The following is a 25,641-nucleotide window of genomic DNA, read 5'->3' as shown; positions in this document are numbered from 1 at the left end:
TTGTCCAGTGTAGGGTTGCACCAGCTGTTCATGTTATTCATGAGTTCTTGTTTAAACTGGAACATAAAGTTTCACACTCTCTTTGTAATTTGGTTCTGAAAGCAGAAGCTATTAAATCGTAACATATCTAATAATAAAAAATTAAAAAGTTTACCTTAAATTATTCAACATCAGCTTTTAGATTCATGAGCAGAATGCGATTTTCAGTTTATCCTTTTTTTTTTTTTACTTTATTACTATAGGACAGTGTAGAAGTGAACTCGGGACACCCATAGCATAATGGCATGCTGCCCACAGGGCTATCTGCGCCGATTTCAGTTCATCATCTTAAGGTTGATTCCAACTTCTTTTTCCTCATGTAACTTATGCTAAAACTATGTTTCTAATGTCTCTATGTTTCGACTATTCTGTAAATAACACTGTAAATGACAAAATAAGGAGCAATAAATAAATATTGACGCAATACTGTTTTTTTTGGCACAGAGCGATGCACACAGGTTCAGATCCAGTTTAGTGCTGGGGAGCTGCAAGTCAGTTATTCACATAACATTTTTTTTTTTTTAAATAATGTAAACGAATGTAAATGTCAACACAAACAAACCTGTCTGAAGCACTGTATTCTGTCATGCAAAACATGAGCTTATTGATGCCATTTAAAAATCTGCTATGTGGTTGGAGGCTTCCATCATTATTTAGTGTCTATTTTGTATATAAATCTATCTATATGTACAGTTATGTTTGAACCAAGTTTAATGGTGCAGTTCTCGAATATTTAATAATGGGTAAACTGTAACTCAATGTGCATTTTAAACTAGGCTTCTTTTTCTTTCTTTTTTTTTATTAAGCACAGCTGGTGCAACCAAACCCAGGCAGACAAAAAAAACACCAAATCCGTTACTTAAAAAAAAAAAAAAAAAATCTAAGCATTTATGAGATGGAAATACTTTTCACTCTCTCTTAGCAATATTATAGACTGCAAGATTGGTAATTCATTTCTGCTTTCATCTCAACAATGCTTCTTTAATAAAACGAAAGGGTTGAATGTGGCCTGAAAAGATTCACTACAACTGTTTTTGTTGTTTTTTTAACTCTTCAGTGTAGACAGAAACAAGTAGCAGTACCTCCATGCCATTTATAAATAAATATAAAAGAAAAAGACTAAATTAAGTTTGTCAAAAATAAATGTCATACCATCTATTGGGCTTCCTGTTGAGCTCTTCCTATGACTAACGATAAGTTTAAAAGAAAGGTATGTTAAAATTTGGGACTCTCAATGTCCTGTCTTAATCACATTCAGTATCAGTTTTCTTTTACTTCAAAATGTAGAGATTAAAGTAAGATTATATATTTGGCTGAGCCTTTCAAGATTTTTTTTTTTTGTTAAAATAAAAAAAAACTCGTATCTGACCAAGACAGTCTTTTATGTACTGCAGTAGTGCAGTTATCAGTTCAGCTGCTACTACCTCAAAGGCTAATTTAACTTTGCTGGCTGTGTTTTATAGCAATATATTCAAAAGTGTTAATTAGACTTAAGAAGCATTTAGTATATCTTTTTTTTGTTTCTCTTTCCGTCAGTAAGTTTCCTCTTCAGCTGTTCTCTTTTCGCGGACTGTTGTCCTTTACTCCTTCATTCTTGGTGCTCAGTCTCTTCAAAACCTTCATGGGCTTAAACTTCCCTGCTTTCTTCTTCTGCTCACCCGGTCCATGAAACTCTGAAAAGAAATTCAAGAATCAAAGCATGAATGAGGTGTAAAATGAGAGAGTCAGTGAAAAGAGAATTAACACTGACCTTTTTTCTTTAGCATAGCAGCTACTAGTTTGTCTTCCTCCTCCTCCCTAAAGAAGAAATTCATGAACTCCTCAAAAACAGAATCTTTATTCTAAAGACAAAATTACTTTCTATTTCATATTAAATTTACAGAAAACCATTTTAGCAGAGACACTCTGATTACCTCTGTCTGTCCAGGTCCATGCTGTTAACAATCTGGTTCCTCTGCTCAATTATCGTGACAAGTTCTGCCATCAATTGCTTTTCCCTGTCTTTGTCTTCAGCTGTCCATTCTTTCTCTATCAGATGTAAACAATTGGGAGAGAGATATAAAGGAGAGATGGAATAAAACATGGCTGTTATTTAAAAGGAAGAGGATTTACTCAAAAGAAAAGGCTTTTGTGTTGTTTCATACCTGGCTTGTTAAGTAAACATCTAAGCTCATATTCCACATCAGCCTGCCTCTCCTCCAGGTTCTGCTGCTTGGCTCTAAAATCCAGACAATAATCAGACAGATTTATTCCAGTTTCATATTTAACTTTAACCCAACTGACCTCCATTGTTCTGTGTAGAGATCCTGAAAATATCAGGTTGACATACAGTATATTATTATTATATTGACGGCACAATGAACAGGAACTGGCAAGAGCCTGACTGTTAACTGTAGAACCTTGTTATGGAAGTGGTTCTCAAATTGTAGGGCAGCTATTTGGCACCAGTGTGGCTGCATAAAAATTATACATCTAAAAAATTGCTATACATGTACATAACTATAAGAAACTTGATTGTCATGGAATATTATGTACACAAGGATGAAGATCAAATTCACTTTATAATGGTTTTCAGAAATCTCCAACCAGCAGAGAGAGAGTGTTGGTTGCTTCAATTGTGTACATTCAGAGTTCAAAGTTTTTTTATTTGCTTTCTTGTCTTTTCTAGTCTCATTTTTATTTTCTAGAGCCGTCAGAGTTGCCGACTTCTGCGTGAGCGCCAAAACTTAAACGCATACTGCTGCTTTTGGTACTGGATGCTGTAAACTATTAATAATGGTGCCAAAAATGAAGACGTTCACTTGACGCTCATGCATTGTGTCTAAGGTGACAACTCATGCAGTGTATGTAAAACAAGCCTAAGATGAAACTTCATTGAACAGACATCAGATATACTGATAGATATACTCTGATAGAACACTTGAAAGGATTAAAAAATAAATAACAGAAGAGCCTAACATGTAAACCGTTAAAACCATGCAAGCTCAATCAACATCGCCTAATTCATCTAGGGCAGGGGTGCCCAACCCTGTTCCTGGAGATCTACCTTCCTGCAGAGTTCAGCTCCAACCCTGATCAAACACAACTGACCCAACTAATTAGGGTCTGAAGGAGCACTTGATAATTACAGACAGGTGTTTGATCAGGGTTGGAACTGAATTCTGCAGGAAACTAGGGCTGTATCCGAAATCGCCCCCTATACCCTCATTCACTATTCCCTCCATTAGTCCACTCATATAGTTCACTTGAAGGAGTGAATGAAAACGAGTGAGTGAATTCGGACACTAAGTGCACCGGAAGGACTGCCGCTTTTGCATAGTTTGCTTCCTGTTAAATAATCATTCGAAACGGGCAGCTCCAATAGTAAGATTGAAGGATTTATCTTGAACTCTGTCACGGAAATTATGTATAAACCCTACTAGTCAATTTACAATTCATTTTGTTACTTTGTTGTATTCTGTACTGTATTACGCCGTGGACGAGCGCTTCTAAAATCAATGAATGGCTGATTCAGCTGCGGGCGCCATCTTCTGGTGAGATGCGGGAATTCACTCGGCGCGCGACTCTCGCAGTGCATTCTGGGGATTCTCAAGCCGTTGAGTGTACATCGCTTGTACACTCGTTTTTGCGGTGCATTGTGGGAATGAATGAGTGCACTCGAGAACATCCACTAAGGTTTCGAACACCACTTAAAATGGCCGTCCCCTGAAATAGTGCACTATTTGAGGGTATAGGGGGCGATTTCGGATACAGCCTAGACCTCCAGGAACAGGGTTGGGCACCCTTGATCTAGGGCGTCTTTTTTTTTTCCTCCAGAAAGAGGTTCTGCAGGTAAAGAGAGTCTCATCCTTCTCTCTAGGACTAGCTGGGAGCATTTGTAGTGTCATTAAATTGATGTTCCCACATTTTTCAATGATATGTATTATTCAATTATAAAATGTAAATTGAGATTGTTTTGCATCATATGTTTTCTTTTGGAGAGGTTGCAAATGGATACCATACCATACACAAGGGGGGCCTTAAGAGTTTAGGAACCACTGAGCAAATGTCAATATAGTTGTTACAGATGTTACAGCATTTCAAATGTATGCTAATAGTGCACTTACGTGTAGACCAGTTCAGCCTCTCTCCGTACCAGTAAGTGCTTCTCATGAATCAGAGTGAACCAGTCAACAAGTAGATGTTCCTCCTCATCTTCTAAAATGACAAAACACAGAGTAACTCAATCCAGTAATTCAAATACAGCCATGCCCAAGATCACAAACACACTGCTATGTTCTAACCAGAAATGGGACAGTCTGTTAGAACAGAGTCTATATTTATGAAGCTTAGACCAAGTTTTGAGTTATTAGCTTGGGGCTCAGTCTCAGATTGATCAGCCTCTATAAATTACATGAACTGATACTCTCTTTAGGTGAGCCAAAAGTAAGAAAACTTTAGTTTACCTGGCTGAGTGAAATTGCTGTTCACAAGATAAAAGATGGTAATAATACACCAACAAACAATTTCACTAAAAACAAAGGAAAACCTGTTTTTTCACCATTTAATATAGCTACACAATAATAATAATTTTAACCATCAATATTACAAATATTTTGTTATTATTATTTAAATGATTAAAAACAAACAAATCAATAAAGAAAATTAAGATTAATTTAATATTTAATTTAATTTTACAGAAAAAAAGTAAAAATTACAATATTTATGGCAGTCTTGTTTTCTTTTCTTTCAAATGTTAAACTATAGAGCTTTTGTTTTGGCGGAAAAAACACCAGTATGTGGGAAGATTGTTGGTGTGTCTTGTCAAGTCATGTTATAAGTGAGCCGAAGTTTGTGTGAAACAGAATTTACTGTAAATCAAGCTACTCCAGGACACTGGATCATGAGCTACTCGTGGAAAAATCAGATCCCTGACTAACTAATATCTCATCAGCACAGCCAATCTTGGCAGTTCTTTTGTAGCATGCAGTTCTCTTACCATTTGAACATTCTCGTAAGCTCTTCTCTAGATCCACCCCTCTATGCTCTAATTCATCCAACCGTTTCTCCAGATCACTCATCTCTACATGGATGTCTTCAACTGGGATATACTGGTCTGACTGTACCTACCAAATGCAATGACAGGACAATAAATTATAGGCATGCTCTCATTAATATATGGGTGGTAACAGACAAATGGCTGATGATAAAGTTGAATGGTTACAACCAAACTACTTTCTGACCTTGTATACAGACTAGTATAATTTTCAAATATTACTTCTTTTCATGTGAGACATTACATTAAAGGGGTCATATGATACTTTTTTAAAGATCATTGTGTATTTGGTGTAACAGAATATGTTGGCATGCTTTAATGTAAAAAAAAAACACTTTTCAATAATAATTCTGATTGGCCAACTGGCACAGTGCATTGTGATTGGCCGAACACCACAAGCGCGTCGGAAATGTAACGCCCCTTTCCATAATCGCGAGCTTCAGCTTTCAAAATTAAAGACAGTTAATAATGACCTTAGTTTTACCATCAGTTCAAGCCCGAGAGGGGAACAGAGTCGCGTGACAGACCCAGTGATGATGCTCGTGTCATAGCAAAGTCAGAATTACCTCCTCCTAGGTTCACGAAACTGTCGTCTGTTCTGTTGCAAGTAATCTTACTGATTCCTAAATGCATCTACTTTCGGAAGGCCAAATAAAGTGCTTTTGCTTTCACCTAGAAACACACAGCTTTTCCCTGACACGTCTGCTTCAACACTACTGCGGTTACTGAAACCACGCCTTCTTTCTTTGCGCGAACATTTGGGCTGCATTATGCAGATATTTCCACATCGTGACGTAGACATGTGGGGGCGTGTTTGAATGAGCTGTTTTAGGGGGTGTAGCAGAGTCTTAACTTTGATATCTCTTTGGTTTTGAGACTTTAGTCTTTGCAACTTCAGGGATCTCATCTATGCGCAATCAGCTTGTAACACTCCAAAGAGAAAGGAAAACTTGAAATCGCATCATATGACCCCTTTAAGACAATGAATAGTTGCAGTTCCTTTCTAAAAACAATCAAAACTCAACCATATTCATGATTTAAAAAAAAGAAAGAAAAATCAAAGCAGCCTCACTTTTCGCTTAATGAGAGGAAATCCATGTCCAGGAGCAGGAGGTCGTGCAGGACGGGGCCCTTTTGGGGGTCTGAATACAGAAGAGCTGACAGAGGTGATTGTCTTCCGATTAAATGGATTCTCTTTACAAGTGCGCTGAAGATGACAGTGATGAGAGCGCATTAATCAAAGATACTGAACAAAGAAATTAATAAAAGAAAGCTCCTGGACTCAGTTGTTTTCCTGGATCAAAGATGTGGAAACTTTAAATTGAAATCCCTCACAAACACCCTTGATGTTACTGCTGCCCTTTTACTTCATGAACTGCAGTTTCAGTTAAGTTTTTGCAGAAATAAAAGGTCCATTATTTGTAAAAAATGAAACTTGCAGTATGTTCCACTACAGTACCACTTTCGGATTAGCCTTTGTTAATTGATTAAGTTAATTGAATTTAAAAAAAAAATGGACTATTTTTGATCAAGTAGATTGTTGGTGAACAGAACAGTCAACACAACATAACATAAAAATGACTTGACTGATTCAAAACTTTTGAACAGCAGTGTGATCTTGACTGTAAATCTAACCTTGCCTGGAGTGCTTGGTGTCTGTGAAGAGAGGAACAGTGGTGGCCTTACACTGCGATTGGTTTGTGGAGTAGCTGGTGCTGAGTTGGTATTGGTAGGTGGTGGTGGAGGAGGCAGGTTTGGAGAACAGCGAGGTTGAAGCTTAGTTTTTTGGGACAGGGCAGAAGCAGGAGCGTTGATTGATGGTTCAGACACACTCTTGGTAAACAAATGGTCCTGCTCATTAACAGCAGGTTGCTGGGGGACTGCACTGTGGTCTGAGGAAGAGGAGGACAGGCTCTCTGTGCTCAGAGCTAAAGAAGAAGCAGGAGAGGAAGTCTGAGATGAAGGAAAAGCTAAAGAACAGCAGGAAAGAGACAACCCAGAAAAAAATAAATAAAACAAAAATACAAACATGTGAGCAGTTACACAACTATAACATAAGTGTAACAAAACCACGGGGCCTCAAACATTCAAGAGGGCTGCAGGATGACTTAAAATGACTTAAGTTAATAAATTATTATTAATATATTAAAATATAAGTCTAAATGAATATGAAATATGTTTCTACCATTGTGGCTGCATAAAATTTTTATGATTTTCTATTTTTACCACTTAATAATTTGATCTATAAATACTCCCGGGGGGCACCTTTGAATATTATGTTGGACAATTCAAATTCAGTCTTCAACAGCTCTGTAACAGTTTTGTAAAGCAAAATGTACCATCAATGTATCAGACACAGTAAGCAACTAACCTGATGTAGAAGAATTTGGAGCTTTGGGTGCTGGTCGCTTCTTCCTTCGGACACTTACAGGACTTTCAGAAGGAACAGGACTTTGTTTTCTTGTGTCCCCAGCTGTGGTAATCCTATACCAAGGGTGACTAGCCACCACAGGACCAGGAGGATCTTCAGGACCCGTTTCTGGCTCCTCTTCCTCATCATCAAAGGGATTAGGAGGAGAGGATGGTCTTGATTCCTCCTCCTTTTGAGAAGGAGATGAACCAGTGTAGGCAGGTATGGCTATACCTGTGGGTGGGTGAGGTGCTGGTTTCTTCTTGGTTTCTGATTGGACAAGAGCCAGCCAGGGTGGGTCTTTTGGTTTAGGAGTGTCATTGGCCTTGTTAGAGCTGGGAAAGGAATACATTAAAACCACTGAAAGGAAAGGAATACATTAAAACCACTGAAAGGAACTCAAAGAGATACACGACTGCACAAATGTTAAGATATAACTTGAGAGATTTTTGAAAAAAAAAAGAAAAAAGGTTACACTTTATTTTAAGGTGTCCTTGTTACAGTGTAATTATACATTTAGGTTCCGAGTAATATTAATTAACTACATATACTTACTATATGGTTAGGGTTAGGTGTTGGCTTAGGGTTACTTCTTGCATGTAATTATGCATAATTAATTGTTATGTAATAGTAAGAACATGTAATATGTATAAAAAGTACACCTTAAAATAAAGTGTTACCAAAATCTCTTACGTTCATTAAGGCTGGATTTATTTAATGAAAAATACAGTTAAAACAATAATAATTAGAAATGTTGTTACTATTTAAAATAACTGTTATTTGTTTTAATATATTTTAATATTTAGATCCACCCTAGTCTCAGCCTCAGACGTCAAGCCCACGGCCCGCTGGCTGAACGTCTGATGCATATGGCACACAACAGTGGAAACACTTCAGGAGTTCCGAAGTCGTCATCGGATTGGTTGAATTATACAGGATTTCTGGGAGACGTGTGTTGCGTTCTTTATCGTTCTGCCTGGAAACAAAAATGCCGTGACGCCAAACCCCCTCACGAAAGAAGCCGTCGTGTTTACAACTGTGACAACGAGCGCTTATCAAGATCAACTAAACACTGGATTTTCAAAAGTATGTGAAATATGTAAAGTTTGTGGCATAGAATCTTTAAAATACGTCCGAGAGTTTTACACATAAGTCTGTTATTGTGGCGACATTTCCACGCCCTTAAACGTGACGCTGGATGAAACGAACTGTGATTGGTTGTTGGACATGTCGGTAAAACGGCCTCGTGGGCAGGCCTTGGCCAATGAAAGCTGCCATGGATTCCAGACCTTCAGCCGTCAGTCTGAAGGTCTGGCTATGCGAGACTAGGTCCACCCAGGCCAACCCGTAGCTCCGCCCCACATATCACATGATCCTTCATAAATTTATCTAGCAAGTTGATTTAATGCTCAAGAAACATTTCTTCTTTTTTTTTCGTTTTTGCTGCTTAATGTTTTTTTTTTTTAAGATTAATATTTTAAAAAGAAAAAATACATGCTTATATTTAGCAAAGGTACATTAAATTGATCAAAAGTGACAGTAAAGACCGATCGACCGATATTGATTTTTTTTTTTTTATAACCGATACCGATACCAATTATTTGCATGTTTATGTGCCCGATAACTGATATGCAGAACCGATATTTATTTACTGTTATAAAGTAAATAAATGACTGCGTGAAGCAAGTCCATACTTCACTTTGGTTTTTCCTCCTTTCAGTCATCTTAACAAAATTTTTTTGAGAATTAGCAGTCTTTCATGCAGGGCTCTAGACTCATTCTTCCCACTAAACTCACTTTTGCGACTAACTTTCTCAGTTGGTCGCACGAGCACATAATTTGGTTGCAATTTGTTTTTTATTTTTGCACATTTGAACATTTGATTAATCAATGCATGCTGATGAACTTTTATCATAGTTTATAGTTATATGGTAACGAAAGTGTTCAACATTCAATCCTTTTTCATCAGTATTGTGATTTAAATTTTGTGAACAGGAATTCCTTTTTTCGTGCGCTTTCACTTTCAAATTTGCGATCTTGGTGTCACATTTTACAAGAAAAGATAATTGTCTGTTTTGCTTATATCTATACACCTTTCATTGTTTTAAGACTAAAACAAAAGATGGATTCATTGTTATTCTTAATTAAAAAGCACAACAACAATAAAACAGTATGTTGACAATGACAAACTAGCTTACATAACATTTATTAACAAAAACGAATAAGACGAGGCATGGCACAGGACACATCACATGCTGTATTATATACCGAGTATATTACAGAATGTTTAGCAAACTCTGAGGAAGCAAATAAATATTAATATATATTTTTTTAAATTAAAGAAAGCCTCCATAGCATAACGTGAGGTAAACAGCAAAGATAACAAGGTTATCAAAGTTACGTCTTTATTTGGAGAGGACTTGACGGATTATCTACGTGACTCCGACTTCACGAGACTAATAGACCACAGAGAGAGAATTGAATTCAGCGCTTTTATTTCCAACATGCGCTGATCCATGGCTGTGTTATTTCAGGCAAAGTTATATCTTTATAGGGACAGGGCTTGACAGAGTATCTTATTTATCATATTTCTTAGAGCCAAGTTGCATAAACTATATATCAGGCATTTATGTAATACATCTAATTTGTGCATTAATGACTGTAATATTAAATAGTTTACTAACTACAACAAATCAAGTACCTGCACGCAGTTGTTGTTGTTGTCTCGTCTCCCCTCAGACGTGCTGCAATTGCGATCCTGTGCTCATTTCTCAAAACGTCCACAAGATGGCGGTGTTTATCGGGGAATCCGATATTACAAAACCGATATCCGATTATGAAAAATGCTTAAATATCGGGAAAATATCGGTAAATCGATATATCGGTCGATCTCTAGTAAAGACATTTTAAAATTTTACAAAAGATTTCTAATTTCAAATACATTCAGTTCTTTTGAATCCTGAAAAATGTATCACAGATTAAACAAAAATGTTAAAAGCAGTTTTAACATGTTTTAACATTGATAATAATAGAAACCATTATTAATAACCAAGCACCAAATCAAATAAAAAAATATTAGAATGATTTCTGAAGGATCATGTGACACTGAGCAGTGAAGTAACGGCTCAAAATATATTAATTTAAAAAAGAACAATTGCAATATTGTTTCACAATATTACTCATTTACTGTATTTTTGATCAAATAAATGCAGCCTTGGTGAGCATAAGGGACTTCTTTCAACAACATCAAAAATCATAATTATTCCAACATAATTATTAACTTTTGAACAGTAGAGTATGTGAAAAAGAAACAAAACCGGAACAATGGAAAATAAGAGATACAGTAGAGAAAACGCCAGCCATCTTACCGAGCAGGTGAGTGCAATCTTTCTCTTGGCACAGGAACTTGAGGAATTTCAGTGTTAGGATCTCCTAGAGCCACAATTAACAGATAATTAAAAAAAAAAACCATAATAGCATGGCCTGTGTAATGTTATGAATGCAGACGAAATCAGCATCAGTGCTCACCATTGACATCAGGGCTTTCAGAGGGTCTGGGTGGGCGAGGTCTGGGGATAGGGCGAGGAGCAGGGGTGGGCTCAAATACCCGTCTAGGTGCTGGAACCGGTCGACCCTCTGCTGCAGTACTCTTCACTGATGTTGTTGGCTCATCACCATTGGCCCTATCAGCGGCTGGCTTGTGGTCTTCTTGTTGTGTGTCCTGATCCTCCTCTTCAGATTCATCAAAAGGATTTGGTGGACTAGAAGAACAAGGTGCTCTGTGCTCTGTCTCGACTTCTGATCTGCTATCTGGCTGCTTACTTGATGCCTTTTCTATTTCAGTTATTTCCTCTTCCTCTCTCTCCGGGGTGATCTCAGAATTGCTGAGTGATGCTTTAGATTCTAAACTCCTATTGTTTGGGTCTTCTGGGCTTGTTGAGGTTAGTTTGGCTAGTTTATTACTCACATCAGAATGACCATTCTGATTGGCATCTGAGGCAGATCTAGTGAAGTGGTGTGTGCAAACTAATGATCCAGGATCCTCTGTGAACTTGTAAGATCCAGGCAGTAAAGTTCTGCAGCATTCCCTACATCTGAGATAAAATCAGAAATTCTCACAAAAACAGCGATAACAGCAGTGGGAATAATAAGTAATGTTATTTTTTAGCATTCAATAATAGAACAATACAGATGCAGATGTCACGCTAGGCAGTTGACCAGTCACCTGAAGCAGTTCCGATGATAAAGTTTGCCATCAACGAGGATCCTCTGAACCAAGTGAACATGCTTTCCACAGATTGAACAGGTGCTGCTCAGAGTACTGCGTTTTGGTTGGCTATCTGCACCAGACTAAGTCAAGAATGGAAGGTAAAAAACATGGAAAGGTAGAGGAAAATAATGGTAAGAACCACTGATGTTTATTTGGGACCATATTTCATATTTTTTATACTTTGGACTGTATAAATATGTATACAAGACCAACTACATACATACTTAACATTATGGCATTAGTACAACTGGTACACATTTCTTCAACAAGCAAACAGTGTAAAAAATAAATTACAAATTACTTTGAAAACACAGTATGACAATACAGATGCTTATGTCAAAAGTAACGCATTGAGAAACTAATTTTACTGATGTCCCACCAATTTTATTGACTACATTTTATTGAAAACATAGTCAGAGAGAGAAATGGAAAGCAAACAATAAAGAAAAGGAGGAGAATTCTGTCTGTGAATGGGAGGTATAAGGAGGATGGCTGAACATTTCTGGAGAAGCTAAATTCTCTGAACTCCGACAGCTCACAATATCTACCAAAAACCAAACATGTGATTTGGCTCTAACTGCTGATTTCATAAATTAATCAGAGAATATGGCAACAGCAGAGTATTTTGCTCTGAATACATGGAATTAGGCCAAAATAAGATCTCACTGCTCTCCATCTTGTGTTGTAATAATAAATTCCACTCCACGCATGGTGCAACAGCAAATACTTAAATGTGGTTAAAAGTGTGAATTTTTGGAAAATTCGTCTGTGCACATACAGACTGTTGTTAGGTCTACAGCCACCCAGATAATCAGGACAAGAAAACATCTGTTTTTTTTTAAAACAATGCTGTCTTCTTTACCTCAGTCTGAGCGTCACGGCCCTCTAGAGGAGCAAATGGTCTCTTTATGGCTGGTTTGATGTGACCAGGACCACCAGGGCTCTTTATGTTTGTGGAGACAGCTAAATAAAGGATAAAAATATTTGTAGCATGTGTCCAGCATTTTCTACATTAAATGAATGTAATTCAAAGAATGTACAATACAGTTCGAGTTCTATTGACAGCATAGGGGACATGCTGTCAATTACACCAGAAAAAAAGCTACAGGCAACTTGATTTAAAAACAAACAAACAAAAAAAATCATAGGTTCATGAACCTAAACATCAAAAAACAAATCTGGACAAGTAATATGCTCGAACAGCAAAGCTGGTTTGTTTACTTGCACCACCCAATGGTTAATACCGTGTAAATCAGTCCAAACCATGCCATGCTAAACAATGAAAGTCCATGAATCCTAAAAGCTGCAACCCAGTGTGAGGCGTAGTGTAAACCAAATCATTCTTATTCAACACAATCAGGTTTGAAAATTTAATGTCAAACAGAACCTAGTTCTTTCTGTTTTCACTGGGTCTTTTCTCATTTTTCCAATACATGTCATTTACTGCAATGTGAGATTGCTTAAATGAATAAAGTGTTACAATACCTCAGCCAATCACTTGCACTTTCAGTCACACTTGCAATGTTCTGTGACATCACATGCACTCACTGCATACAGAAATATACTGCAGAACAAAACACTGCGGCACTGTAGTCATTTCAGATCTGCGACTAAGATTTGTACAAAATGGACATGAATCTTAATAGATTGGCTCATGAGAATAATTTGTATGTGACTGACACTTCACACATAATGCGCTGGAAGATTTTGATTTACTAAGCATTGGGGGAGATTATAAAAAGGCCCTAAATGCATTGTGGTCGTCTCTCTGTATAAATGTTAGTTTAAGTCAGCATATCTATTTGCAGTGCTCAATACTCACTGTGAGATTTGTTGGTGAAGTAGTTGTAATACTGAGATACATAGGTGATGATGCTCAATCTGTCAGGCACACTCATGGACACCATGTCTTCTGGATCCAGCAGGGCTGGAATACCCAACTCACTCTCAGCAACCTCAAATGCCTTTGAAATGAAAAGAAAGAAGAGAGGGGTCACATAAACAACCAAAAACAGTGAATAAATAACATAATTATGGCACAAACTGTAATACTACACACAAAAATAAAAAATGTATTTTTCTTCATCATGATGTTGCCCGTAAGCTTTTAAAAATAGCTTATGACAGTGATCAACATCTATTTTATCAATAATAACAACCAAATGATTGTTATAAAAAATACTTAACTACCAGGACCTACACTAGCTGTAAGTCTATGGCTATACAGTTTACAGTTAACATTTTGCCATTTATATTTTGGAGCTATAGTCAATGTCAATTTACATTTAAGATGGTTTTATGAACATTTAAACACATAATTAATCTGTACACAATAAAACTACACATCTGTACAAAACACAGTTATATATATATATATATATATATATAAATCAAACTTTAGTCAGTGTACACATTGCTGTTTATGCAGTCACAAATAGACAAAATAATGTTTATTTATGATTAAAGCTCAACTAACAAAAAGCAAACATTACTGTGACTGACACAACTTCCTCTTTCAAGAGCAGTACTGAAAAAGAAGACAATTTAAGAACTGACAGCAGTTAACTGTTGATTCTACCTAATAGTACATATTAACAGTCTAAATTATAATCATTCCCTCTCTATATTTAATTGTTTTCGGGCAGTGGTTTGTGTTATACTCACCAGACGGTTGTTCTCAAAGACATTTCCTTTTGAGAGGGAGTCAAATTCTCTAGGGGACAAAAAAAACAATATGCTTAGCATTATCAAAAGTGCAGATTCGTGCATCACACAAATCACAATTTTTTTTTTTTAAATATATGGGAATAGATGCCAATTCACTCCATTTTTGTGTGTGTGTGTGTGCCTTTTGTGAATCTCATTTTATATGCAATTTGGAAAATGTCAGTGAATCAGAGATCAGAGAATCACACAAGGCACCCCTGCCATTGATGCTTGGATCGTATTTATAAAGGCATTATTTCTAGTCAAAACAATGTATTTATCAGTTCGGTGTTTGTTCTTTTCTAATTTGCTGTCTATTCATAAATCACTAGTTCACAGCATACACCCCAAAGATTTATCTAGAAAAGGCAAGCTTAAAGAATGAGAGACAGTGTTTGGCAACCTGCTCTGATTCATTTATAAAATGCATTTTTATTCTCCTAATCCCACATTTTAAGGTTTAGCAGCCTGCAGAGAAGCAAAATGGCGGTGGTGAATGGTCTATTCACATCAAGAGTGAAACAAAATATGCGGCTGGCTTAAGGAAACTCAAATTCATGCCTGTACAATAGAGTGCAAAGTTTGGTGTGTTTTGTCTGAGGAATACTAATATGTTTTTTGTGAGTGAGACATGTAAAGAACAGCTGTTGCAGAAATCACCTGTCTGGCATCTATATTTAAGCAGCACATGCAGTATATTTTACTGCGAGTGTAATCTGATCCAAATTCACATATATATTTTTTTCTTATCTTAAAATGAACTGTATGCATTAACGTATAAACTAGAACAACATAACTTCAATCAAGTTTCTTTATGCCCTTAGTATACTGACTAGTTTTCTTGAACTCAACAGTGTGACACTCAGGACGAAGTGTGAGTGTCTCCGGCTTGACTCAACGTGCCCATCACAGCATTACATACAGTACAACATGTGATCTACCCAGCAGATAATGACAGATAGCCTGATGAACCAAGAACAAGTCATTGAATCTGTGGCTTTTTGACAGCAAAACAAAAGTTTAGATACATAGTTACATTGTGCAACATTATCAGTAGGTAAATGTATGGACCACATGATGTGTGCTGTGATGGTACTTAAGACACTATTGTGAAACCAGGCTTCATTCACACCTAGATGGAAATCATATTTGGCGTCTGAAAAATCGATATTCTATATTCCCTATATAGTGCACAACTGGGTACCTTTCATAGAAAATAGCAACGTCCCTTTAAGGGTATTATTCTATAGTCTTTGAAAATCATAAATGAATGAAGTGGCCAATTTAAAATTTAGCTTTAGTCTGAGACAGGTGCTATTTCTAATGTCTCATTTCTGCATATAAAATCTGGTTTTGTGAGCATTTAGATTTACAATAGAATACATGTAAAATTAACTGGCACATTAAATAAAAGTTTTTGTATATAGCCTTTATCTGTGAGTTGAAATAACATTTAATAATAGCAATTAAATTGTATGAAACTTTTGGTTTACATTTTAAAATTAAGATACATTTTATTCAAATGAATATATCTTTATTTTCTCATTGTGTACCTATTTAAATTCACATACACATTGAAATACAGCCGAGGTGGTCGGGGTATAATTGTTTACATTCTTCATTATGTTCATAATAGCCTTTCATCGTAGGATCGATAAAGAAATGATTGGCATGAAGGTTTGTAAATGATGACTGAATGTCCATTTCTATTCCCGATGATGCGTGTCACTTCCGGTTTACTTCAAGTCACACCTAACAATAGCACAACACAACCTACATTTCCATTAATCATGTAAACAGTGTTTCTATTAGTTACAGCTGTCCTGAATTAAGTTTGTTAAGATGGTGACATTTTACGAGGTATGTCATCTTTAGAGAAGTGGAAAATGCAAACAAATGAAAGATGAAGCGTCAAAGAAGTGCTCACATGAGATCAGGTCTGTGTCTGTGGATGATGGCACAGAAGGCCAGTCCATCTCTGAAGGATGAAGACATGTTTCTAATGTCCACATTATTGTAACTTTCACATTGGTTCCTGCACCAGTCCTGCAAAGCTTTTAGAGAGCCCATGGTCGAGATTTCAAAATCCACACCTAAAGCCTGCTCCTGAAATACACATGAATACCCAAGAGTTCATGAGAGACCCTCTTCCACATGTCTCTGTCCGGTACAGTTAGATCCTGCTGTCTGAATTCTAGACGATCTCATTCGATTAAAGTAAGCAGTACGGATTTGACCTTACTCCGAAGAAGAAGAAAAAATCAGCACACACACCAATGTAGTCAAACTCCAACTTCAGTTACAGGCTTAAATGCCCGTCTTTTAAAATGAGACATCAATGAAACTCCGATTTGCGGCGTTCAACTTCAAAAACGCAGGATATAATAGGCCTGACAGTTAAATATTCGTTTAGGCGTAACTTAGCGTGTAACGTTACTGACGAAGTTGGTATCTAGACGCGTACAACCAATAATTTCCTTGTCAAAATAAAAGTCATGGGCAAAACAAATCTTACAAACACGATTTTATTTATTTGTAGACTCTGGATTTATGTTTTTTTATTATTATATACACAACAATAATATAATGTAATCGTTTTATCCAGACTTTCATACTTAAACTATGTCCCATCAAAAACTAATTCTGAGTAACTTACGTGCTTAAAACCGAGCTGGTATGAACAGAGTGAAATGAACAAAACATAATACTAATTGAAAGAAAATTATTTTTATATATTAAAACTATACAAATATAAAATATATTATTATTCATATTACAAAAAAATAATAATAATACTAAATTCCACCAAAACCAACTAATTTTTCCTAGATAATTGTTTTTTTCAAAAGTTATAAATGACTGTATCCTACACCACCCAGTGGCAAAAGCCTAAAGAGCTGTTTAAAATGTGTTCCATTTTTGTACAATCATTACATTAAAGTACATCCATTGCCTACTACATAATTTATTTATATTTATTGTATTACTTTTCATTTCAAATAAAGGATTCAACACTTAAATAATTGATAAATTATAGGTCTATATTCAGTGAGCTTCAATTTATGTAGGTCATTGGCTACTGGGTGATTTATAAACAAGTAAGAATACTTTAAAATCAATTACACATGTAATTGAAAGTCAATGTAAAGACCTTACGACTGGAGTGAAATGCTCAGATTTTTTTGGTTCTGGTCAGAATTCTCTATAAGTTGCTGCTATGTCAATACAGCAAGCGCTGTTACCGATCCCATACTGTTTCTTCCAGGGGTTTGCTATCAGTTGCCTCAATATCAGACATAGCAACTAATTTCAGTTGTGAAACTATTTAACCTCTCAACTTCTGAGATATAAGGAGGACAAAAGGGTTTGCAAATCTCTTGTCAAAGATATAACCGTCATACATAACACTTTAGTGTTCTCGTTTAGGCCTATTTTGACAGAGACAGATCTACTAGCCTACTTAGCTAATACACTCTCGCTGTCCACTTTGATAAGACTTCTGATTAAAAGGCTGTACACTAACAGAGTGGACATTCTGACCTACAATCAGCCATTACACCTTGAGTTTATCAATGGTTTATCAAATAAAGAACTGCATGGTTTTTAACTATTGAATTTTAAAAATACAATTTCCTACTGACTTTTTTCATTATTTCGGAAAAATTAAAAGATAAATTTAATGTACAGAAATACAATCTCACTCACAAGTTTTTTTTTCCCTTCAAGTAAGTGATGGCAACTTTATGATTGTAATTGACAATTTAATTGTCATTTCACTCTGCCAGGTTTCATCTGAAGTGGACAATAACTTGAAAAACATAAGAACTTTTATTACTAATTGCTACATTAAATGTAATATTTGAAAAAAAAAATCGATACATTACAAAACCCATCAATGTGATAAAACTGGGGGGGGGGGGGGGGGGGGGGGTAATGCTAACTGCATACATTTTGGCTCAGGTGTGCATTTCTTTGGAATTTTAATATTTCACCCTCATTTCATTTAATAAATCTATTTTACACTAGGTACAAAAATAGTTCCTCTCAGCGCCTTTTGGACAAAAATGTCCCCATTGAAACCCATTAAAACAGCTATTTTTTAATCACAGCGCCGTTTAACTGTTAAATGATGCAATTTTTGTTAATAGGTTTTCATTCTGTTGGCAAGGCTTCAAAATTATTATTTTTTACTATTTTTTACCAGATGGTGCCATTTTTTCTGGTTTGGCCTATAAAGCAAATACTCGCTTTATTCCTGTTTTCTGCTTCTGCATATATAGAGCCAACATATATATATATATATATATATATACATATATACAATTTATATAAAATATTGTTCATAAATAATTTTCATAAACTTTTTTTTTTTTTCACTTTTTAAACTTTTTTTTTACTTCAACAATAATCTGCCATGGCTCCTCTTTAAAATGAGACCTTAAGTCTGTGCTCCCAAGCTTCAAGTTTTTATGACCGTTTTTTTTTGACATGGACATTTTTGTCCACTATGCCTGTGTAATTTTTTTTTTTTATTGATGCACAAGGGTTAAGTCAACTTTAATATGCTTCAAGTTCAGTTGTTATTTATGACACCTTTAAACATTTTTAATGCAGTGAAATCATAATCTTCACTGGGAATACAAAGGGCACCAAATGCTAAAAACTTCAAGTACAAGTATAATAAATAAACTCTAGAGAGGATAATAAAGTTTTAGTGAAATAGTGCTGCGATAGTTTCAATTAGAGTTTCAATTTGACATGGCAAGAAAGGAACCAAAACTCTTCCAAGATGATATGAAAATAACCTTGAGAGGAACGAGTCTTCACCGGTGGTGTATATTTAATATAATTGCTCCTCCCTCTCCTCTACACTCTGTGTACTATCTGCATTTCTGAACAATTCCACACTGAAAATAAATTCTTTGAACTTCCTGAGGTCATAAAATACCTCCACAAGCAGATTCTAGAACAGGGGTTGTTTAAAATGACACCAGTCTATTCTAAATAAGGTTTTATATATAAGAACATCTCAGCTGTGGTCACAGCCTACAAAAGTCTTCACCTACAGCTTTATTGTTGGCTGGGTGCTGGTAGGTGGAGGAGCAATGATGTTGGCTGGGTACTAGAATTTTTATTGGAAAAATGGTTATAAAAAGATTGTTCATTATCAAAACAAGTCTAACATCTTCCCCTTTGAACAAAGGCCTTTTTATTTATTTATTTTTGTACCTTTTTATCTTTTCAAGTATAGCTCCTTCCTGTGAAACATACAGAACCACATGTTGTTCAAATAACCAACCACTAGAAGGTGATACTGGCACGTTTAACAAATGTGGTACACTTTGGTGTATTATAGTTATTTATTTACTTTTTAAGTATCAGAGGCTCAAATCTCACCTTATGAGAAATATTAGATACATTTTTATCTAACTTAAAATCAGCACATTTTAAACGCTTTAAATGATTTCCGTCTGTTCCACCTCATCTGGACCATTTTGACTTATCTAGCAATTAAAGTCATACAATAAATAATGTCAATCTGATATTTTTTTTATGAATGTAGTGTGCAACTAAATTTATGCATGAACTAATTGCTAATAGTGTAATATTTGTGTCACTCATTTTGCATGCAACAGTTATTGTCCCACATTACAAATCTGGCAAAGGTTATATGTGTATGTATACATGCAATCAATCAATCAATCAATCAAAATTTATAAATAATAGTTTGCTAAGATTATTATTATTATTATTATTATTTTATATGACTTGCCGTGGTACAAAAGGATGACAAAGTCCAGAAGTGCACTATTATTGACTATTGCCTAAATAATTGTTTACACATATAATAAGGGAGGATAAAATACTGACACTCAGAATTAATTGGCAAACTGTATTAAAGATGTGCTCAGCAACTGTCATGTTGGGCTGCATTTCTCATAAACAATCGTAAGCCCCATTGGTGCTAGTGGATTCTATGATCTTTGTAGGATCTATGTATCATTGAAGGATTACAATGCTTTTAGTAAACAAAGCTAAACTTTTTAGTTGTCAATGCCATTGTTGAGTTCTTTATTTTGCATGTGTCCAGTGACAGGGATGTTATACAAGATCATTTTTTCTGTCACTTCTTAAGAGAGTTACAAACGTTTTTTGTTTGTTTGACCACAATTATTTACATTTCAGTCTGGTAGGCTATATGGGCACTTCAGAAACACTGCTTTGGTTTCCAAACTTGTACAAATTTTTTGTTTCAAATCATTGGTTCGGAGCCGTACATTACTCCTGTCCAGTTATTCGTGGTAATCCAAAAATAGCTGGTTTGCCAACTGCCAAACAAACTCCATACGAAGAAAATGAAGACGATTTGCACGTATAAGGCCTTCAGTATGGCAGTAATTTAGCTTCAACTAAATTAAATCAGCTTCAGCATCTCTGCTTGAAAAAGTAAATAAAGTACAAAATCAAGTCTTAAGAATATGATGTGGAGCCTTTAAAACATCCCCTAATATCAGCACTACAGGTAGAAATGGGTGAGATGCCATTGGAGCTTCGCAGATTAAAATTGAAATTGGAATATAATGGGGGCATTCAGAAATACACCCAGTTAAAAGAGTGCTAGAAAATGGCAGGGAACATGAATGTTAATTTAAACAGCTTTGGATGGAAAGCAAATAAAGAGTCTCATCAAATTGAAATAAGTAACTGTGTTGTTTGCCCAACTGTAGGCCTAGTGCTGCCAGCAACACCACCGTGGGGTTATTTCCAATGCCTATAGTTGACTTTCAGCTTCTAATGAATGTTAAAGATAAAGGTAGAATAGAACCTAGAGATACAGTAGTTTATAAAAACCTGGATCAGAAATATTTATCATCAATTAAGTTATATAAAGATGGATCTAAATATCCAGATACAGGACACACAGCATCAGCAGTATACATACGAAAGTATAAGTACAGAATAGCAAAAAAGAACATCTAATTATATATCAGTTTATAAAACAGACAAAAATGAGCTGTAAATAAATATTGAGAGTAAAGGACGCCCTCTATAGGCCTATTCGTAGATTAGTTGGATGTGAGAGCTTTGGATGCACACTTAATCAGTCATTACATATCATAAACATGAATCTGGATGTTGTGTCAGATGTGAGCAACCTGAAACAGCCCCCCCCCCCCCCCCCCCGACCCCCTCAACAACATCAATGCTCAATACTCCATCCCAGTAGGTGGCGGAATATACACCAAAAGCGGGTTTGCCAACTAAGCGTCAAAGAAGAAGAAGCAGAAGCGAAGAAGAAGATTAACGGCGAGTTGTAGTCATCACATTCACAGTGAATTCTTCCTATTACACGCAGTAATAATGTCTGAGGACAGAGCTGAACGATCAGATGGACGGATAGTGAAGATGGAGGTTGACTACAGTGTTACTGTAGATCAGCGTCTGCCTGAGTGTAAGGAAATGGCTAAAGTAAGTGTGAATGAGCGGCTGAGTCATGCTGCTTGCTAAAGCTAACGTTCATCAAATCATTCCAGAATTAAACTGTGAATGATGTGTTTGTTATAAACCTCTGTAGCACGTTTAATGGAAAACAAAAGTTTTTTATGCAGACATAAACTTGTCTAAGGGGATATTTGACTTGTTTTTTAGCTATAGATACTTCACCATTCATATTTAATCTCTGATAAACAATTACTGCGAAACGCACAATGATTTGACCTTTAGCTTTAACATGCGAAGAAAAACCCTAACATAATGTACTGTTTTTGTTTTTAAGGATGGCAGACTGCAGGAGGCCATCGAAAGTCTGCTGTCACTAGAGAAGCAAACAAGAACTGTAAGTGAATCACTGTGATCATTTCATCTAGATTGAATTTACTAGCTCTTAAAATGCTCTGAACTGTTTGCATGTGTCACTTCTGTCCAGGCTTCCGATATGGTGTCCACCTCCAAGATCTTGGTGGCTATAGTTCAGTTTTGCTATGAAGCCAAAGACTTTGATGCCTTGAATGAAAACATCATGCTACTGTCTAAGAGAAGAAGCCAGCTGAAGCAGGTAGGAATACTGTTTTGAACATAGAATGGAGCCAGGGATTGAGCTCATGATGCCTAATAAAAATTCGAACACTTGTCAGTTTAAAAATACATCTACAAAATGTGTTTTATTATTATTTGGGTAATATGGAGAGTATGCAGGGACGTCTTTGGACCTTACAGTGTGCTGACATGTTTATTATTATTATTTTGTAGCAGCATATTTAATGTTACATTATATAAATGAAATATAAAACAATATTTTTGGTAAAGTGAAGATGAAGATGGCATAAAATGTTGAATATCAGTGACTTATTTTCATAGTCATTTTTGGCCCATTTCCACTGATATCAAGTTATTCTTGCCATTATTGTTGTCGATTGGAGTAGTTGGTTAACTAAGAAAAAGCAACAAGTAAAAAAGATTGATGTCTAATTTTCTTAATATCTTGTTTTGTCATTGGTTTCCTAGGATGACGTAGGTGGTTATAACATTCTCTTAATTTTCCTTTACAGGCTGTTGCAAAGATGGTACAGGAATGTTATACATATGTTGATGCAGTGACTGACCTGACGATCAAACTCCGACTGATTGACACGCTACGCACCGTCACTGCAGGAAAGGTCTCCACTTCCACTGTTTTTATAGCTTTACTATCTGTGTACCAGATCTATTTCTTATGAGCTCGCTCACTCTTCTGTTGTAAGGATAAGCTTTACTCTTTATTCATGTGGCTTATATTCTAGATATATGTGGAGATTGAGCGTGCCAGGCTGACTAAAACACTGGCCCATATCAAAGAGCAAAATGGAGATGTGAAAGAGGCTGCAGCCATTCTGCAGGAACTGCAGGTGAGTGTTAGCGAGAGATTTGCTCATCTGCCTCGTCTACGTGTTCAAACGTGAATATTCGTTATGTGAACATTTCTGATGTTCATTTTCAGATTTAATATTTCATCTAATATTTGTATTTAATTTAATTTTGTATTATACAAGTATGATGTTGTTTTTCTTTCTGCAATATTTAATGTATTTATATATAATCTTGGAGTGTACAAACTAAAAACTTTTTTTATTTAAAAAGCACATTTACTGATAAATAAGAGCATGCTATATGTTGGTTATTATGTTATCTTATGTTATCATCATGTTAATGTTAAAAGTGTGCTCTTGGTGCATCTTTTACTTTCTCCGCCTGAATTTGTTTCCTTTAACCTGGTGCATTCACACTTGGTTTGAATAGACATTTCTTAACATTCTAACCCTCTGCAGGTGGAGACATATGGATCAATGGAGAAGAAGGAGAAGGCGGAGTTCATTCTGGAGCAGATGAGGCTGTGCATTGCTGTCAAGGACTACATTCGAACACAGATCATTAGCAAAAAGATCAGCACTAAATTCTTCCAGGAAGAGGGCTCTGAGGTTGTCATTCTCTTCTGTTCTAGTCTTTTTTGTCTTATCTGATTTCTTGTCAATCAGTTTATAATCTTTTTGGGTGGTGTGCTCAGTTATTCCATTTTCATAACAGTTTGATTTTCTTTAATGTTTAGGATTTGAAACTGAAATTTTATAATCTGATGATTCAAGTTGATCAGCACGAGGGCTCCTACCTGTCCATATGTAAACATTACAGAGCCATATATGACACTCCCTGTATTCTGGAAGACGCCTCCAAATGGCAGCAGGTACCTTTATATTGGCATTGTAACTCCTGTCTTGCTTATTCTTTTTAGCTCTGCTGTTTACTTTAGTAATACAAAAAACATTGTCACTTCATTTGCAATCTAGTTTTATTTAAAACTGAAAATGTCTGATGTATCTTTCAGGCTCTGAAGAGTGTGGTGCTCTATGTGATTTTGGCACCCTATGACAATGAACAGTCTGATTTAGTTCATAGAATCAGCATTGACAAGAAACTGGAAGAAATACCCAAATACAGGTGAAAGAGCCAAACTATACTGGGAGTTTCTGCAAGAATTCAGGGATGTTGCAAGCATGTTAGGTAGAAGAGTTTAAGTTTTTCATCCCTCCCTTGCAGGGATCTCCTGAAACAATTCACCACCATGGAGCTGATGCGCTGGTCATCTTTAGTGGAGGATTATGGAAAGGAACTGAGGGAAGGTTCCGTGGGAACTCCGGACACTGATATCTTCACCTACTCAGAAGAGGGAGAAAAGAGATGGAAAGATCTGAAAAACAGAGTGGTAGAACATGTGAGTTGGTCTTATTTTTGCTGAAATGGGACGCGTGATCTGTTTCTAGCATCTCACTCTCTTAAAATAATAATTCAGCACCAAATGTAAATTCTCATGAATTATTGTAGTTATTTAAAACCCATGACTGACTTCCATGGGACACAAAAGGATGATTATATGGTGTTGTACTGGCTGCTCTTTTCCATGCGTTTTCACAGAATGGAAGCTGGGGTTTTCAAGCTTCAAAATAGACAAAGTGTCATAAATTGTATTACTTTATCATCTTAATTTCAATGCTATACATTTTTGGCCAAAAAGGTAAATAGAACTAGAAATCATGTACTAATCTAGTTGCGTTTTTAACTATTATTTGTGTTGTCAGTTTCATTCCACTGTTAATTGATAACTGTCTGTCTCTCCATTACCAGAACATCAGAATAATGGCGAAGTATTACACAAGCATCACAATGGGGAGAATGGCAGGCCTGCTCGACCTCTCTATTGATGTGAGTTCTGTACTGAAATAATATATAACTTGCTTGATGTTATTTTCTTTCTTTCTTTTTTTCTTTTAAATCAAAGCTACTGATCAAGACTTTAAAGTTTTTACCAATCTCTCTCTCTCAATAATAGCTAATCAAAATTTAAAACATTTCAACAAATGTTGACAACTTAAATATTTATACTTCTTGTAGGAATCAGAAGAGTTCTTATCTAACCTGGTGGTCAATAAGACCATCTATGCGAAAGTGGACCGCCTCGCTGGTATCATTAATTTCCAGCGGCCTAAGGACCCTAACGATCTTCTGAATGACTGGTCTCAAAAACTGAACTCTCTCATGTCTCTGGTCAACAAAACTACTCATCTCATCGCCAAGGAAGAGATGATCCACAACCTCCAGTAGAGCCTGTCAGGGAGTCTTCGGTCACCTTTTTTTTCTTTTTTCACCGTG

General features: G+C 36.0%; 2 protein-coding genes across 6 annotated transcripts in view; one reads left to right on the top strand and one right to left on the bottom strand.

The window, feature by feature from the left end:
- Positions 1 to 227: 227 nt before the first annotated feature.
- LOC306879394 (MICAL-like protein 1) lies at positions 228 to 16,928 on the bottom strand. Of its 5 annotated transcripts, none has more exons than XM_079432297.1 (17): positions 16,735 to 16,914; positions 16,388 to 16,566; positions 14,419 to 14,467; positions 13,577 to 13,718; positions 12,617 to 12,717; positions 11,710 to 11,834; positions 11,013 to 11,578; positions 10,853 to 10,916; positions 7,446 to 7,819; positions 6,710 to 7,044; positions 6,147 to 6,281; positions 5,018 to 5,144; positions 4,146 to 4,236; positions 2,184 to 2,257; positions 1,953 to 2,067; positions 1,790 to 1,836; positions 228 to 1,712 (listed from the first exon to the last, which is right to left on the bottom strand). In XM_079432297.1, the coding sequence occupies exons 2-17, from the start codon at positions 16,528 to 16,530 to the stop codon at positions 1,588 to 1,590; spliced, it is 2,613 nt and encodes an 870-aa protein (XP_079288423.1). In that variant the 5' UTR covers positions 16,531 to 16,566; positions 16,735 to 16,914; the 3' UTR covers positions 228 to 1,587. The 5 variants fall into 5 exon arrangements, with proteins under 5 accessions (XP_079288423.1, XP_079288426.1, XP_079288422.1 ...); XM_079432300.1 differs by having other exon boundaries at positions 6,761 to 7,044; XM_079432296.1 differs by having other exon boundaries at positions 16,388 to 16,928.
- Positions 16,929 to 21,578: 4,650 nt separating this feature from the next.
- Positions 21,579 to 25,641, top strand: part of LOC306878763 (26S proteasome non-ATPase regulatory subunit 12) — a 4,509-nt gene continuing 446 nt past the window's right edge. The window contains exons 1-11 of the mRNA XM_079431281.1: positions 21,579 to 21,930; positions 22,238 to 22,297; positions 22,388 to 22,516; positions 23,010 to 23,117; positions 23,241 to 23,345; positions 23,766 to 23,915; positions 24,044 to 24,178; positions 24,320 to 24,432; positions 24,532 to 24,706; positions 25,117 to 25,194; positions 25,384 to 25,641. The exon at positions 25,384 to 25,641 is cut by the window's right edge and continues 446 nt beyond it. Coding sequence (XP_079287407.1) covers positions 21,823 to 21,930; positions 22,238 to 22,297; positions 22,388 to 22,516; positions 23,010 to 23,117; positions 23,241 to 23,345; positions 23,766 to 23,915; positions 24,044 to 24,178; positions 24,320 to 24,432; positions 24,532 to 24,706; positions 25,117 to 25,194; positions 25,384 to 25,593 — 1,371 coding nt within the window. The 5' untranslated portion in view covers positions 21,579 to 21,822 and the 3' untranslated portion in view covers positions 25,594 to 25,641. The remainder of the gene's footprint in view (positions 21,931 to 22,237; positions 22,298 to 22,387; positions 22,517 to 23,009; positions 23,118 to 23,240; positions 23,346 to 23,765; positions 23,916 to 24,043; positions 24,179 to 24,319; positions 24,433 to 24,531; positions 24,707 to 25,116; positions 25,195 to 25,383) is intronic.

Source organism: Barbus barbus (assembly GCF_936440315.1).
Source record: "Barbus barbus genome assembly, chromosome: 13".
Taxonomy (NCBI): domain Eukaryota; kingdom Metazoa; phylum Chordata; class Actinopteri; order Cypriniformes; family Cyprinidae; genus Barbus; species Barbus barbus.
This window is presented reverse-complemented; position numbering and strand designations above follow the sequence as displayed.

What these genes read in the sequence shown, in the direction of transcription:
- LOC306879394 (XM_079432296.1), bottom strand. Translation starts at nt 16,530, where the DNA reads ATGGGCTCTCTAAAAGCTTTGCAGGACTGGTGCAGGAACCAATGTGAA. An exon ending in AGACACAGACCTGATCTCAT is followed by an intron (nt 14,468 to 16,387) that starts GTGAGCACTTCT and finishes TTTGTCCCCTAG; the next exon opens with AGAATTTGACTCCCTCTCAA. An exon ending in TCCAAATTCTTCTACATCAG is followed by an intron (nt 7,045 to 7,445) that starts GTTAGTTGCTTA and finishes GCTGTTCTTTAG; the next exon opens with CTTTTCCTTCATCTCAGACT.